Source organism: Urocitellus parryii, chromosome 3, assembly GCF_045843805.1.
Source record: "Urocitellus parryii isolate mUroPar1 chromosome 3, mUroPar1.hap1, whole genome shotgun sequence".
NCBI classification, from domain to species: domain Eukaryota; kingdom Metazoa; phylum Chordata; class Mammalia; order Rodentia; family Sciuridae; genus Urocitellus; species Urocitellus parryii.
Window position 1 is genome coordinate 80074035 of NC_135533.1, and position 18337 is coordinate 80092371.

Genomic DNA, 18337 nt, shown 5'->3' on the forward strand with positions numbered 1-18337 from the left:
GTGTATATTTTTTTTTATTAGAAATTATCCACAGAGCGCCTGCTAACACTTTAGAAACCCTTTTCTAAGGGACATTTTTAAATTCATTTTCAAATATAATTCTACAATAGTTACTAGTCACACAAATATTCTGGCTTTTGATTTAAGATGGGCACATCAGCTCCTAAAATGAGAAATTTGTCTACAGAATTTACTCATTTTTGTTTAGCCAATAATCTTTAGGGATTCTGGGGCTTTGACTCATTTTTGGTTGGCTAAGGACAATAAAGCAGAAATGATTCTGGATCATGACTCCATTGAGGATGTGGGAGGAGGGAAGACAGCTGTGTTTTGTAGACATTCAATGTGGGATGTGGCAGGAAGGACCCTTCAGCAGTCACATTTTACTAATGTACTTGTGCTCAGCTTGAACAATGCCAATGGGTGAAATAAACCCAAGTCTAATATTTCGCCTCAATTAAGGGGTGTGTGTATGTGTGTGTGTGTGTTTGTGTGTGTGTGTGTATGTATGCATGTGTCCTCGTCCTCCCAGTTTATATGACTTATGCATCCATTATAGCAGGGTGGTGGTGTCGAGGGGGGAGACACTCTGTTCAACAGTGAGCTTGTTGTGATGAATGGACAGGTGAAAGGAGTGGGTCTGTTCTGTTGAAGTGTCGACCAGTAAATGGGCAAGGTGTGCTTAAAAAGATTTTTCATTCATCTAGGCTTTCTCTCTGTGAAAACGCTCTTGCTGAATACTTGGAAACCAAGCGTGTAGCTTTTCCTCGCTTCTATTTCATCTCCTCCGCCGACTTACTTGACATTCTCTCAAAGGGAGCTCAGCCTAAACAGGTAATTTTTTTTTTTAAAGTCTCACATTATACTGTGTTAGCTAAGGAATGCCCCAGTTTCCCTGTCATTATCAGGTGCCATCTGTCATGTCACATGTGCCAGGAACTAGAAAATCTGCAGTTAAAATTCTTAATGCAGCATACAGGATGTCAGAGGCTGTACGGAAAGAGGTCTGAAGAGTAACTGCCTGGTGTTTATTACAGGGGCAGGATATTGAGTGTGTGAACTTGGGGTCCTTAGAGAAGTCAACAGGGAGAAACATTGGCTCCAGGTTCCCCAGGTTCCAGAACAAGGCTGATGCATGTTGGCCAGGTGACCACCTTCCTGGGGGAAAGTGGCGGCGTGTGGGAACAAGATCATGGCTTGTACTTCCTTACCATGCCCTCAGTGCCAAAGAAACCTTCATAATTATTAAGTCAGACTAGACTTGAGTACTGTCATAGTTGGATTTGTATAATTTCAGAGTCATCCTCTGTTTTCCCCTATCTATACAGAAATAATGCACCATCTCACTGATTCCTGCATCAATACTGAAAGCAAATAAAAACAGATACCATCTTTTACCATCTGAGGGGATAAACTGATCAGGGACAAAGTTTGTTCACATGTAAAGCATTCCTTTATGTCATCTTTTAGAGGATGTTGCCTCCCCCTTAGTCCTACCCAGTTGTCCCACTCACTTATTTTTAGTTGTAAAAGCCGACAAAAGGGGCCGCTCCTAGAGTAGACTGTCATTGCAGATTATTTTGAAACTGAAGGTTATGGTTTACCACTGGAGTTCTATCCAGTGGTTCTCAGGATAAAAAAAAATCTTTAGGTATTTTCATGCCATTTTCTTTAGAATATGTATCTCTTTGCCTCACAGTTTCCTGAATTTTGATGTTGTTTGGACGCAGCCTTTATCTTGATTACTTCTTTCTTGTTCATTTAACTTCGAATCTAAATTCAATTGGATGGCTGTCGTTGCTTATAATACAAGTGAAATCTTGCAATTAGAGTTTTTGGTCAACTATTTTAGGGTGCCTTATCAGGTGGTATTTTGTATATTCTAATCCCCAGATGGCTTTGCATATAAATTCTAATTAGATTGAGTAGGAGCATACAACATCCATTCCTTACATATTTATGTAGCATGCAGTTAGATGGCCTCTTTTTAAAAAATTTTAGTTGTGTTGGGAATCCAGGCTTTGTGCATGCTAAATGAACACACTACAACTGGGCTACGTCCTCAGCCTTACGTGCTTTTTAAAACAAACAAAAACATCAAAATGAATTTCAAATGGAATACTCATAATCACACTTATGCCCCAATAATTCCCTGTGGGTCTTCTCAGCAGGAGTATCGGGAGAACTCTGAGGTAGGGGGTATCATGTCCTCCTCCAGGCATTCCTGAAAACCTTTCAAATCCAAATATTTACTATGCCAAGCGAATTTCCCATATGTAAATCAGAAGAAAGGTGGATAAGTCTATAACTAGGATGCCATTCCTCTTTCTTTTAATAATAATCCTTAAATAGTCTCGTGACTGTTTTATTGAGCAGTATTAAGTTCCATGGAATTACAAATATTGAACGGTTCAAATTTTTCTTCAATGTCTAATCCCAAATGTGCCCTACAGAGTCTCCATACACTAGTATCAGACCCCTTTATATCAAATATCATAATTCCCTAGTTCTCTTTTGATATTAGAAAAGTGAATAAATAGCCAGGTGTGGCACACACCTGTAATCCCAGTGACTTGAGATGCAGAGGCAGAAAGATTACAAGTTCAAAGCCAGCCTCAGCAACTTAGCAAGACCCTGTCTCAAAATAAAAAGAACTAGGAATGAAGCTCAGTGGTAAAGCATCTCTGGGTTCAATCCCCAGTACCAAAATACATAAACCATAAACCAAAACCAACTTAGCTAGCTGGAAATGACAGTTCATCTCTGTGTGAAGGCCAGACTTTTACTTATGCACCTGGAGTTGAAGAGTGGAGGCAGGCGTTGATTCATTTGTCCTCTTTCTACCCATTTATCATGGGGAGGGTTTACAGATCTGTCTGTCCATTGTTGCCGTCCTCCTAGTTTTTTTGGTACTAGGGATTGAGCCCAGGGCCTTATTCATGCTAAGCACATGCTCTACCACTGAGCCTCACCCCAGCCCATGTTGCCCTGTTTCCATGATTGTTTGTGCCTCTCTGGTCAGCAGTGACTGTCCAGCTTTGCAATCAATAGTGAGGAGCCACATATTGGGTCCCTTGTGGACTAAGCTTGAAAGTCCTCAGGGGACAAAGGGAACCTCCTGCAGGGAAGGGGTAAAATGGCAGAGCCAAGTGCTGCCCAGCTCTCCTAGTTCTTGCCTGGGCAAGGTAACCAGTCTTCTTTCTCCCTTTTGCCTAAGCAGATGTCCAAACAAGGGACACACTGAAGGTTCACTTCCTGCAGGAATCAGGGTTTCTATGAGTTGTTCTCTGTCTTCTCTCACTTGACTCTAGTGGAGGCTGGGAACCATTGCTTCACTTCCCCACAGGAGTTGGGGAAACCCCTGGGTAGCCCGTTTAGGGATGGTAACTCATAGCTGCAGGATTCTGCCTTTCCTTTCTCCCTCCCTTCCATAATCTCCAGAGAAGGAACTAAAAATGGTGGATGAATGAACAAGCAGGGTATTGAAGTATTTCACCGAACCCTGGAGAGACTGACCCACCCTAACCCATGTCTGCTGTCCTGATGCCACTTTGTCCTTCATTGAAGTCCTAGGCTGGTGCTGGGGGAACAAATCACTCAATGTATTCTTGTCACCTATTTTCATCACCCTCCTTTGAAACCATCAAAAAATGCTTCGTGCCTTAGCCAGGCAACATCTTGGTTCATGCATGTTGACATGCATCCCTGACACCAAACTTTTTTTTTTTTCAAACTTCAGTGGTATGCTTTTTTAATCTTTTTATTTTCACAGCATGACTAGCTTATTTTACAGAGTACTACCTTCTCTCTTCCTCGTGACTTATTGCAGTGATCTGCCTCCTATCTCATAGGATTTTGCAATCAGAGTCTAAATTCCTGGATTTCAAGTACATTCTTTAGTATTAGTATTAGGAATACTTTTTAATGAATGACTAGGTATTATATGATGCTTAAAAGATTTTAAATCATAATCATACTGAGGTTAAATCATGGCATGGCAATTTCCAATGTCTTTGCCATGCTGATTAATACCAGCACTGGGCTGTAGGTAACACATTCATACAAGCAGGTGGATATATCTGCCTATTAGCAAAGCGGGTCAGGCCATGTGGCTGTAGGGTAGACATGGTTTATGGTTCTCTTGAGCTGCCAGCTTGGAAATGATTACATTTCTGATATAGTTTGAAATTTCGAGGAGAATCCTATTATTTCAAATTGTGCTTAAAATGCGATTTCATTGAGACCTTTTTTGTTATACTACTTAAACCTTGAATAATTCAAATTCAAATAAGATGCTATCACACTGTTACTGATGGTCCATTATTAGAAAATGTGCTCAGCAGCCTTTGTGGTGCAAATAACCATTTCAGAGTGATTTATTGGGGCAGGGAATTGAGAAAGAGCAGCAAAGGGCAATTTGTATCATCTAGAGCCCTCGTTGGCTTCCATCCCTGAAAGAATTGGTTCTGCAGGATCAACGTGCATTCTTGGTCACTGACTGTGGAATAGTTGATGCCTTTGGCAGTTATGCGGGACAGCATGGCCTTGCTACACTCTCCTACCCTCTTTGCAATATCAGAATCAGTTTCAGAGCACCAGACAAGGCTTTTGCATCTCTGCCTTTTGTGCTGACATTCCTAAATGTGCTCCCTGTAGTGTGACCGAGATAACATGGCAACTGCTGCTTGTGGAGTAACAATGCAATTTCCCCATAAAAGACACCCTTTGTAGACAGATAACTCATCTTGACATCTTGTGAATGACTTGAATTCTTCAGACTCCGCTCCTCTACCCACCCACTCTCAATTTAAGAGTGTTGGTCCAAGTGAGAGTTTCTGAAGTTAATTGTGGAATTTGATCAGCCTGTGCACATCAGCCAGGGAGGTCTGATACCACTAAAGCCTCCATCCTGTGAGTACAAGTTCCCAATTTAAGACACTGGGGTTGGAAGGAAGGAGCCATGCAGGTTGGTATGTCTAGAATGCCTTTGGCAATTATTAGTTGTCAGTAAGCTAAGGTCGAGTTTTAAAGACTTTCTCAACCTCAAACTCAGGCTGACCTCCCAAGGGCACGGATTATCTGAAGGACTGTGAGCTTAATATCACTGGTAAAACTCTCTGGTAGTTGCTCTGAAAATAAAACTTAAAGATGTACTTGTAGAATTCATGGGCATGGTACAGTAGCTTTGTGCAACTGTTATAAAGTTCTTGTGATTCACTAGTTGTGTTCTTTGACATTCTCCACCCCCTTTACAAAAATATCCACATCTGTTTTACAACTGAAGTAGTATAGTGACTAAAGTCAAATCAAATGACAGCCATTTATATCCCTGTACCTTTACAGGTTGTCATTCAGTGCCTTGGAATGACTGACAAGTGAATAGTTAAGACATTTGAGTTCTGATGATGTGAAAGGTCTTTTTTTTTTGTCCTGTAAGAGTTTGCCCATGTTCTCTTCCCTTATCCACTCTGAGATCTTTGACTATTTTAAGATGTCTGACTTATGAAAAGCTTCTCCACAATGGAGCTATGCTGAAGAAAGACCCACTTTGGTGTCTGAGTATGACCCACTGAATCTGTGTTAAGGGGTCATCACAAGTCACACATGTTATTAATCACTTGACAGGTGACAATGAGGAGCTGGCTTTTTAATTTCAGTAAGATTCAAATTTCAAAAGATTCAAATTTAAAAACTGACATGCAGTTCAGTCATGTGAAAGCATAAGTGTGTTCGAAATAACTTGGATGTATGAATCTACATTTGCCTCTGTATGTTTTATGGAACCTAAATATAGATCCAGTATTCTTGATGAAAAATCCAAATTGGGATACACAATAAATATAAAATACACACCTGGTTTCAAAGACTTACTACACCATAGGAATGCAAAATGTTTCATTAAGCTTTATATTCCTCATGTTAAAATAATAACTTGGATATACTAAGTTAAATATATTAAAATTCTACTTTTTTAGTTGTTTTACTGTGGGAGCTAGCTGGGTGCAATGGAGCCTATAATTCCAGTGACTTGGGAGGCTAAGGCAGGAGGATCACAAGTTTGAGGCCAGCCTGGACAACTTAGTAAAACCCTGCTTCAAATTTTTAAAAATAATGAAAATGGCTGAATGTGAAGCTCAGTGGTAAAGTACCCCTGGGTTCAATCCCTAGTTCCAAATTATTAAATTATTATTAATGTGGGTGCTAGAAAGTGGTGGTGGTAGAGCCAGGTGTGGTGGCACATGCCTGTAATCCCAGCAGCTCAGGAGGCTGAGGCAGGAGGATCACGAGTGCAAAGCCAGCCTCAGCAAAAGTGAGGTGCTAAGCAACTCAGTGAGACCCTGACTTTAAATTAAATACAAAATAGGGCTGGGGATGTGGCTCTTTGAGTTCAATCCCCATCCCCTCACCAACCCACCAAAAAAGTTGCAGTGGTACAAATTGACCTGCAGTGCATTCTATAGAATGACTAAAAAATAAAGATAAAAAAATGTAAAAAAATAAAAAATATGTATACTCAGGAATGCTTAATGTTTGCATCAAGGAAAGTCCTTTGAGGACATGAACACTAATCTACATAAAAGGAAATCTGCCAACTTGTCTTTGAAATTCCGAAGTTTCAGCAATGAGACAGATGACACTCAACTGATACTTCTAATAGACTGTGAAAATTGGCATTCAGAAAGGTGCTTGTGAGAAATGGGATAAATATTAGGCCACAAGAAGCACAGCTGGATCTTAAAAGGGCCAATATCTAGATGCCACATTCTACAAGCACAGTGTGTTTTTACAGAAAGCTTCCATTTGGTTATCTTCAAGAGGAGTAAAAATGTCTCTGCTTTTGCATTCCAGGAATGAGGATGAGGGAACTTGCTCAGTAACTGTTCATAGTGTCCCCTGCCTCCTCAGGCAAGGGAATAGTTCTCTTCAGAGAGTAAAGAGAAAAAAAGGCTCAAAATGTAAATGGTTAGGTGAGGGCACGCAAGAAAGAGTTTCAGTTGAAAGGAAAGTGATTAAAAAAAATTTAAGCTTTTCTAGAGGAAGTAGAAGGATGGAGGGAAAACAGTTTCCTAATGTGGAGGAAGGGATTGCCCCTGAGTTTAGGTTAGGACTGAAGAAGGAATGGAGAAGAGGAAGCAGAAAGAAACAGACCTGAAGATGGCCACGGCTTGACCATCTTGCCATTGACCATGTTTTCTTTCAACTGATGACAAGGTACAGAAAATGCTCATGAAAGTAGTTTTAGTCCCTGCCAAATGAGAGCGGCATAATTAATAAAGATATCATATTTCAAATGCATTTCTTTATTTGAAAAAATGTGTGTGCATGTATATAATATACATATCTATATGTTGTTGATGCACCTTTATTTTATTCGTTTGTTTATATGTGGTGCTGAGAATCAAACCCGGTGCCTCACACATGCTAGGCAAGCACTCCACCAATGAGCCACAACCCTGGCTCCGCATTTCTTGAAATAAACTTCTATGTATCAGATTGCTTTAGGTGTTGACAAGAAAACAGAGAATCTAGCTTTTAAAATAAATTTGTTATAAACTACATTTCTAATGGATTATCATTAATTACCCCAAACTGGCTAATATAGTTAATCACAAATTACATATATTTTGTTCATTTGGCAAATGTGTTGCCATTGCTTTGAATTCTATTGCAGTTCTGTCACCAGGATTTTCTCCATAGTCCATTTGTAAGCTATACAATTATGTCAGGGTTATGGTAATGTGGGATTAAAGTAAAATATTGCTTTAATGTTATGAGATCCAACTATAAATGTTAAAATTGCAAGGTTCTGGCAGCAAGGAGTTCCAGGCCCTTCCAGCCTTGGTTTCGTGTCACTTAACAAAGACACTTCTGCTCTAGCTTTACATCAGTAGATAAGGGCCCCTGGCAAAGGACCATTTCTTCTGGGAACTTCCAGAAAAACCAGACAACATTGACCTGTTAAAATGCAGTGAAGACCATTTAAAGAGCATTGAGAAAATCAAGGTTTTGGAGGTAACAATATGAGCAGGAAGAGGCACAGTGAGGTCCACCTGCTGTGTCGCACTGCTTTGCCCTTTGAGATATTTGTTGATTCATAGTTGTGCTAGGTCTACCAAGCTGATCGGAGATTTCCTTAGTGTCAGAGAACATGAAAGGAGAAAAAAATAAGACGGTGAATACAGAGAGAATTGAATAAGAAAAAGGTTTTTAAGGTCATTTGGTTATAAATTTGCTGGGGAGGAGGGGCATTTACCTTCCAAATTTAAAAAAAAATCATTTCTAAGCAAATATAAATCTAAATGTGAAAGATAAAACAGTGAAACAATGAGGAATATATGAGTCAGAGGACATCTTCATGATCTTGGGATAAGCAAAAATTTATTAAATTGTATGCAAAAATATTAACTCTAAAGGGCATGTTTGGATTTGACTATGTTAAAATTTTTTTAAACTTGGGTTTATCAAAAGATATTAAAAGACTAACAATGCAAACTACAAATTTGGGAAAGATGTTGCAATACATTAAACAAAAGATTCATAAGCAGAATATAACTGCTACAAAGAAAGACAGATATTCTAGAATACAAGTAAGAAAAGGCAGAATACTTAATCAGTTCATAAAAGAAGATATTCTAATGGATAGTAAAGATGAAATGTAGCTCAACTTCATAAGCAAGCAGAGAAATGCAAATTAAAACTGCAAGGATAGACCAAGTTCTGCTTCTGGCAGAGATGGAGTAACAGGAAATGGATTTATTCTTCTGTCTAAAACAGACAAGAACTTTGACAAAATATATGAAGCAGCCGCTTTCTAGACACTGGACATCAGAAGTAGAAGACAGTGATTCATAGCAGAGTGAGAATATGTGGAGTGAGCTCCAGTTTGCTGCTTTAAGAGAATTTTTAGACCATGGCATGTGAAGGGAATCCAGGAAGAATCCAATTTGGCTGGAATTTTCAGAGCAGAATACCAAAGAGGAAAGAGATCTCCATAAACGTATGGAGAGGCTTCTTGGAATAGTCAGCAGAGTTTTTGATTAATATGTATATATTAAGAGAGCAACCCAAGCCTGGAGAAATATTCATCTGAGAGAATTAGAGAATTAATTCCCAGTGTTCTCACAGAGCTAGAAATAGTGCCTATTTCTACCGACTAGCCTGGGAAATCCTTATTATTTATGAATCGAGTACTGGCAAAGTCTTGTTGGTAATGGGGAATAATTAGCCCTAGATTAAACACTACTCTATCCAGGTCAAACATTTTTTTTCTACCAAACAAATCTTAATAGCAATATCCATAGGGATCACACTGTCTCCAAGTAATTTAACTCCTTCCAGAACAAAACTTGGGGAATATAAGAATGAAAGTATATTCAGCATCAAGCAGAATAAAGTTCACAGTGCCTGGCATCTCATTAGAGGTTACTGGGCTTGTGAAGAAGCAGGAATATTCACATAAAACCAGAAATCAAAACTGACCCAGAACTGAGACAGATATTAGAATTGGCAGACAAGGACATTGAAGGTTATTACATCTATATTCCATATGTTTCATGGAAATTATAAGAAAGTTCTGTGTGTGCAATTGGACTTTATAACATGTTGAGGGTGGGTGAGGGAGAGGAAGGCAGGAAAGGAGACAGAAAAAATATTTGCAAAAAAAAAAAAAAAAAAGAAAAAGAACAACAAAATTTAAACTTTTCAAATTGAAGGAAAGTATAGTATAAATTTATAGATTCAAGGCACTCAATAGGCCCAAACACAAGAAACAACAACAACAAAAAGCATTGAATTGATGAAATTGGTTAAACCCAGTAATAAATAAAACTAAATATTGCTCATATAGTTATAGTACGTACAAAGGAGCAAACATAAGGATTACGACAGACTTTGAATAGGAAACAATGGAGTGAGTAGACAATAAACAGCAATTTAAACCGGTTATAAGAAAAAGAATCTGTCAGCCTAAAAGTCTTTACCCAGTAAACACATCTTTTAAAAATAAAGGCAAAGATATTTTCAGACATTCAAAACCTGGAAAATTTCATCAGCAAACTGGCACTACAAGAAATGTTAAAGGAAGTGCTTTAAGCAGAAGGAAGATGATACCAGATGGAAATCTGTATCTACGCACACAAAAAATATGAACATTGAAATGTTAACTACACAGAACTAAATGAAACAACGCACATTAGCCATCCTTTAGAAGGCAGATGGTATGGAAAGAGCAGAAACCTTGAAATCATATAGACACCAGTTTAAATACTGACTGTTGATACTATCTTGTTGCTTTGTTTCAGAACCTAAATTTCCTCATGTGCCAAATGGGAAGACAGTATATACTATCTCTTTGGCTTTTAAGTGACGGATAAATAAACTGTATAAAGAAACAGGAAAAGTACTTAGCATACACATAGTGTTGTAAAGATGGTCACAAGTTCTTCCCCATCCTGTACCCGTACCCTTTCTTTTCAAAATTTATTATTAGTGCACTCATAGTCATATATAATATTGAAGTTCGTTTTGGTATAATTGTGCAAGCGTGGCTTATAATTTGGTTCAGTACACTCTCCAGTACTTCCCCTTTCTCTCTTCCCCCACATCCTTTTCTCCTTTCCTCTACTCTATGGGGTTTTCTTCTATTTATTTATAGTTTTTTTTTAAATTAATGCATTATAGGTATACATCAAAGTGAAATTCACTGTGGTATGTTCCTATATGTACCTAGGAAAGTTTGGTCAGATTCATTCCACTGTTCTTTCCTTTTCCTGTCCCTCCTCCATTCCCTTCAGTCCTCTTCTCCTACCCCACTCATCTCTGTTCTATTTTCATTTCAATAGCTCTAAACTAGAAGCAACCTAAATGTCCCTTAACAATAGAATGGTAATTACATTGTGTGACAGTCACACAGTGGAGTACCACATGGCAAGGAACATAGACAAGCCATCAACCTAGGGTATACCTAATAATATGACTAAATCTCACTAATGTGCTGTTGAGCAATAGAAGGTAGACACAACAGAACACATACTGTGGGTGAGTGCTGTTTTGGGAAGAGAATGCCAATATTTTTAAAAGATAATGTCCTTGTTTAAAGAAACAGTAATTGCCATAGATATCCAGACTTCTGTATGTTAATGTTCTGTTTGTTGTTGTTGTTGTTTGCTGGGGGGGGTACTGGGATTAAACTGAGGGGCACTTGATCACTGAGCCATATCACCAGCCCTATTGTATTTTATTTAGAGAATAGGTCTCACTGAGTTGCTTAGTACCTCACTTTTTTTTCTGCTGAGGCTGGCTTTGAACTTGCTATCTTCCTGCCTCGGCCTCCCAAGCTGTTGGGATTACAGGCGTGCGCCACCACGCCTGGCTTGATGTTCTATTTTTTAATGACGGTGGTTACAAGAGTTTTGTTCTCTTTCTTAAAATTTATCACATAGTATGCACTTTTTTTTGCATTTTTTCTTTATAAGTGTTTCAGTTTCCAAAAATTTATTTGAAATATTCCAGCATTTGTGTTGGGAACACATTTATATAAAATTATACAATATATGCATGCCAAAGATTTTAAGGAAGAAACAGAATCAACCCCATATGCACTGATGTGTGGATATGTCTAAGTTATCTTAATAACTAAAAAATCAAATTACAAAATGCCATATATACTTTGATTATTTTTGGTAAAAACAAATCTGGGTTATGTAAGTAATTTTGCATTCATTTTTGGAAGTTTGAAAACAGTACAAATATATAGAAGATGAGAATAATATGCTTCTAGATGCTCTTTTTGAGTATTTCTAGTTTTTTATGTGTGCCTGTGCTTATGTCCTAACATATATTTTATTAAAACTGGAATATTCCCCTATAATATGTTTAATAGCTATAAAAGTTTTGTTTTATGTATGTGCCATAACTGATTTAACCAGATTTAGACCTCAACCATGTTACATATCCTTATACCATCACCAATATTATTTTTGAAATAAAATATAACAATTATCTACCATTTTAACAGATTAGTTTAATGCCCCCCCTCCCCCTGGTAGTACTAAGGATTGAACCCAGGGCCTCACACATACCAGGTAAGCACTCTACCACTGAGCCACATTCCCAGCCCCTAGATTAAATTTTTATACATGTAAAACTAACACTCATATTCTATCTTATTCTAGAGGATAATATGCACAAAGATAAGATTGCCTACATTTGGTCATTATTTACGTTACAACTGTGAAGATCCTGACCAAACCGATAAATGAGTTAATGAATACACATCAGTGAATCCTGTGGTTCTCACCAGGCCTGGAGTGGTACCAGGCTTTTTGTATATTTCATCTCAGTTAATGACCAGCAGCATCTTTAGATAGATTGGACAAATATGAGACTAGATAGTAGAGACAAAACCACGCAGTTTGAAAATGTAATTAGAAAATGAGGTGATCTCATCTTCTCTGCTTTCTAGGTAAACAGCAGCTATAGGTCATGGGAATTGACCAAACATTTGATCCCTGGAATTGTTAGATTTTAAATTATAAAGTTATATGTGAGAATGTCTCTGGCTCTATGGACAGATGGTATAAATTTTTACATTTAACAAGAAGTTCTCCAGAACTGTGCAGGATTCTAATATGAATCTCCACTACCAAGGATTGAGTAAATAACACAGTGCCCTGACAACAGAGTTCACGTTTCAGACACTATGGTGTGTTCATGGTGAGTGGTCGCAAACACAAACGTCATTGCTAGCTCTTCAGTCCACAGAAGTCACTGCTAAATAATAGATGCCCATTATGATCAATGACCAGTTAAGTCCCATCTTCTAAATTCTGTCAGTGGTAAGCCACTGTGCATCTGTCGTTTTGTTTACACACAGGCAGCCAGGCTTTTAGTTTGTAACTTCCTTGTCTCTAGGATGAACCCATGTGATGTTTTATAACAATAAATGATGGAAGGAAGGAGTAGCAAAGTTGAAAGTATAGCAAAGATGAAACAGGTAAGGCTGGAAGCAAAATTTGGATCAAACATTGATGGCATTACAGGAGAGACGGCCAATGGGGAAGGGTGACCTGCACCATTCCACAGTCCAGAAACACAGCTGGGCAGTGCATGTGCTGAGAATGAAAGCAGGGGTTGTGACAGAAGTGATCCCAGAAGAAGCCAGCAAAACAACGAACCCTCAAAAACCTCACTTTAAAAGAACTCTCAAAGAAATTTCATGACCCTGGAAGCTCAGAGAATAAAATGCTAGTCGCCAGTCTAGATTTTGAAAGGAATGTGACAGCTTGCTAAGGCACAGAAAAGATGCTCATTCCCTATCTTAAAGTTGTGCGAGGAGGAGGAGGAGGCAAGTCCTATTAGTAAGTTACCTCAGCAAACTTTTCTACAAAGGAAAACACTTAAGCTTAACAACTTCAATTATGGTGTACTAAATATTAATTGATAGGTTTTTTCCATAGTCTATTTGTAACCAACTGGGAGATTGCAATGTTCTGAAGAAAAAAAAAAAAAAAACAAGAAAACAAAAAATCTTTAAAGGTCTTTGCACTACCATGAGTTTCCCCATTGATTGTTGTTGCTTCAGTGTAGTTTCAGCTGGTGTGGTCATTGTTATGATCCCACACAACTGTGGGAAGCCAGCCTTTCTGTACTCATTAGTATATAGATCCATCTAATTTACATACGTCAAGGGACCATTCTTTCAATTTTCATTACTCACCTGTTAGACCCCACTTAAAATATGATGAAGCTTTGACTCCTTTAAGCGTTCATTTTTAATGTATTCTTTTTAGTCCTAAAATAAAACATCTTTCCAAATAGCTAGGAAGAAGGAATTTTAATTTTTTTGTGAAATGGAAAGAAATGTCATTAGATATGGAATTAATTGGAGTGCAATAGGATCCATGTTTTTTGTTTTTTGTTTTTGTTTTTTTCTTTTTTAATGGTCCCATTCTCTCAGACTTTAAATAACAGAATGTGAAAACATCCTACTTTGACCAGGCCAGCTATAAGAAATGGGAGAACTGCATGCTATGAGGTTTGCATTTCCTGGCCACCAGCTGAGTGACTATAGGGCCAGAAGTTGTTTTGAAATTATTTTCTCACCAAAGCAATAATGTGTGAGGGTGTCTGATAGTTTAGGTCTCATTTTTCCTACAGCTTTTCAACTGGATATTATCTAGGCCCATTACGCAGTAGAAGCCATTCAACATCTGTGCACTTCCTGGCCACTTCGGCTGCGAGAGTGAATTGTTAGAATATTGCAGAGACCTTCTGTGTATAAATGTCCTTTGGGTAATGCACCGGGATGGAGGAGAATATGATAACCTGAGCATGATCAGTCAGCTACCACTCTGCCTACATTTAAAGGAAGGGAGAATCTCAAAAACTCATCTATTTTAAAACTTGGAAAACTTCTTGATATGATTTTCTTGAACACTAAAACTGCAAATACAGCAAAAACATAAAGGCTAAATACTTCAGAGATTCAATCGCCCTTAAAGAGTTCTTTCAGATGTTGGTGTTCACCTGGTCATGAAAATAACTTACATGGGTTGCTTTTGTTTCTAGAAGCTGCTGTTGTATAGATAAACAAGTCTGGTTAAACTGCATTTCAAGAAAAACTTGTTACAAAGAGGAAGCTCATAAACTGGGAAATGTTATAAAGTTTCAAACCATCTACTGATGATCAGCGACTTATTTTTTTCTGTTGAGATAAAATTCATATAACATAAAATTAGCTATTTTATTTTTTTTCACTTTTTTGTTAATACATTATATACATACTAGTGAGATTTGTTGTTGCATATTCATACATGCATACCATATAAAAATAAAACTTGATCAATATTGTTCCCCAGATTTTCCCCTGGAACATTTTCCCCCCTGTTTTTTTATTGGTGCATTATAGTTGTATATATTTATGGGATTTATGTTACATATTCAAACATGCACACTGTGCACAATATAGTTTGGCTAATATCACTCCCCAGTGCTTTCCCTGCCTCTCACCCCTTGATTCCTTTCCCTAACTGATCTCCCTTTGATTTTCATGAGATCATCCCCATCTTTCTTTTCCTTTTTCCTCTCTAGCTTCTGTGAATGAGAGAGAACATATGACCCTTAACTTTCTGAGTTTGGCTTATTTGACTTAGCATAAAATTTTCTAGTTCCATCCATTTTCCTCCAAGTGCCACAATTTAATTTTTGTTTATGGCTGAATAAAACTCCATTGTGTATATATACCACATTTTCTTTATCCATTCATTCCTCTATGGATACGTAGAATGGTTCCATAATTGGCTCTTGTGACGCGTGCTACTCTAAACATGTATATGCATATATTGCTATAGTACGATGACTTCAATTCTTCAGGCTAAATACTGAGGGGGGTTATAGCGAAGTCATATGGTGGTTCTATGCCTAGCCTTTTGAGGAACCTTCATACCGACTTCCATAGTGGTTAGACTAATTTACAATCCCACCAACAGTGTAAAAGTTTCCCTTTTTATCTACATCCTTTTCAGCATTTATTATCAGTAGTAGTGTTTTTGTTGTTGTTTTTGATGCCAGGGATTGAACTCAGGGGCCTTAACCACTGAGCCACATCTCCAGCCCTTTTTGCATTTTGAGACAGGGTCTCACTAAGTTGTTTGGGGCCTTGTTAAATTGCTAAGGCTGACTTTGAATTCACAGTACTCTTGCCTCAGCCTCCTGAGCTGATGGGATTACAGGTATGTGCCACTACACCTGGCTTATTTTTTTTATTCATAATGACTGCCATTCTGATGGGTATGAGATGAAATCTCAATGTAATTTTGATTTGCATTTCTCTACTTGCTAATGATGTTGAACATTTTTTCATGAATTGGCCATTTGTATTTAAGAAATATCTTTTTATTTCACTCACCCATTAAGTGGGTTATTTGAATTTTGGGTGTGAAGTTTTAGTTCTTTATGTATTCTAGATACTAATTCTCAGAAGAGTTGCTAGCAAAGATTTTCTCCCATTCTGTGAGTTCTGGTTTCACATTCCTAATTGTTTCCCTTGCTATGCAGAAGCTTTTTAATTTGATGCCAAACCATTTATTAATTTTGGCATTATTTCCTGAGCTTTAGGAGTCCTATTGAGAAAGTCATTACCTGTGCCTATGCTGGAGTGTGACCCTACGTTTTCTTCTAGGTGTTGCATAGTTTTTTATTTAATTCTTAGGTCTTTGATCCATTTTGAATTGATGTGCAAGGTGACAGAGAAGGGTCTAGTTTCATTCTTCTACATATGAATAACCAGTTTTTCTTGCACCATTTGTTTAAAAGGCTGTTTTTTCTCCAACGCATGTTTTTGGCACATTTGTCAAGGATATGACGAATGTAGATAGGTGGGTTTGTCTCTGTGTCTTCAATTCTGTACTGTTGATCTATGTGTCTGTGTGGTTCTGGCATAAAAACAGTTTTTGTTACTATAGCTCTGTAGTATAATTTGAAGTCAGGTATTGTGAGGTCTCCGACATTGCTTTTGTGTCTTAGAATTGCTTTGACCATTCTGGATCTTTTTATTCTTCCAAATAAATTTTAGACTCTTTTTTTCTAGTTCTGTGAAGAATGTTATTTGTATTTTGATGGGGATCACATTGAATCTGTATATTGTTTTTGGTAGTATGGCCATTGTAACAATATTAATTCTGCCTATCCATGAACATGGGGGATCTTTCCATCTTCTGAAGTCTTATTTAGTTCCTTTTTCTAGTGTTCCATAGTTTTCATTGTAGAGGTCTTTCACCTCCTTGGTTAGATTTATTCCTAGTGTTTTGTTGTTGTTGTTGTTTTTGTTTGCTTGTTTGAGGATATTGTGAATGGAATTGTTTGCCTGATTTCTTTCTCAGTAGATTCATTGTTGGTATATAGGAAGGCTATTAATCTTTGTATGTTGATTTTGTAACCTGCTACTTCATCAAAATTGTTCATTAACTCTAACAGTCTGTTGGTGGAGTTTGTTGGGTTTCTGTGATGTCATGGTGGTTGCTCTTTTTCATCTCTAATTTTATTAATTTGGGTTTTCTCTTTTTCTTTTGGTTAGTTTAAGGGCTTGTTTTGTTTTCAAAGAAACAACTTTATTTCATCAATCTTTTGTATTTTTTTTATTCTCAGTTTCATTGATTTTGGCTCTGATTTTAATTATTTCCTTCCTTCTACTGGGTTTGGAATTATTTTGTTCTTTTTCAAGGACCTTGAGATGCATCATTAGTCTGCTTATTTGGGATATATCTGATTTTCTCATGTAGGCGCTCATCTCTATAGACTTTCTTCTTAGCACTGCCATCATAGTGTTCCAGAGGTTCTCATATGTTGTATCACTATTCTCATTGGAGTCTAAGAATTTTTTAATTTCTTCCCTGATTTCCTCTGTTTGAACAATACACTTTTAAATGACGAATGGGTCAATCTCCGTGTGTTTTTATAGTTCCTATAGGGTTTTGTCTTGTTGTTGATTTCTAAAAATTGGCCATTTTAAAGTGTATGATTCACTGCTTTTTTTTTTTTTTTTTTGCTTTCTCCGTGTTATGCAACCACCATCTCTTACCTAAGTTCCAAAACATTTCATCACTCCAAAATAAAACTTTATGTTCATTAAGCAGTTGCTCTTCATTCCCCCCTTTTTCTATAAGCCACCATTCTGCTTTGGATTTACCTATTCTTGGTATTTCATATAAATGAGATGATTTAATACATGGCTTTTGTGAGTGGCTTCTTCCATTTAGTGTGCCGTCAGAGGCAATGTTCATCCATGTTGTTGTGTGTATGTGTTCTTACGGCTGACCAATATTGCGTTCTGTATCTGTATTGCAGTTTGTTTATCCATTCGTCCATTGATGGACATTTCAGTTTCCACATTTCAACAAATGTGAATAATGCTGCTGTGAACAGGGGTATACAAATATCTGAGTACCTTTTTTTTTTTTTTTTGGTCCTTTTAGGAGTACACCTAGGAATGGAATTGGTAATTCTATTTTTAATTTTGCAAAGAAAGCTGTTTTCCACTTAGTGGGATTTATTTGCTCCGGGTATAAGGAAGGAACATTTATTGTTCTCACTTCTGTTGCTTCCTCTCAATTGATCTCTGTCCTTTCTTTAGTCCATCCTGAGACAGATGATGGAGTGACATGCCTGATGATAAAGTCTGTTGTTTTTGCCTTCCTGCATGTGAGTCTGCTGGGTGGGAGGCCTATATTGTGGTCTGTGCTGACATGACTGGATGTGTGGTGCTGCTAAATCAGGTTGTGTTTGGAGGCCAGTTAGGTTTTAGGTTTTATTCTAGCAGAACAGGTGCTGGTATTTTGTC

At 37.6% G+C, this 18337-nt stretch overlaps 1 protein-coding gene across 2 annotated transcripts in view; it reads left to right on the forward strand.

Moving 5' to 3' along the window:
• Nucleotides 1-18337, forward strand: part of Dnah11 (dynein axonemal heavy chain 11) — a 305466-nt gene that overhangs the window by 72839 nt on the left and 214290 nt on the right. For both annotated transcript variants that reach the window (XM_026408127.2, XM_026408145.2), the window contains exon 28: nucleotides 708-834. In XM_026408127.2, the coding sequence (XP_026263912.2) occupies nucleotides 708-834 (127 nt within the window). The remainder of the gene's footprint in view (nucleotides 1-707; nucleotides 835-18337) is intronic.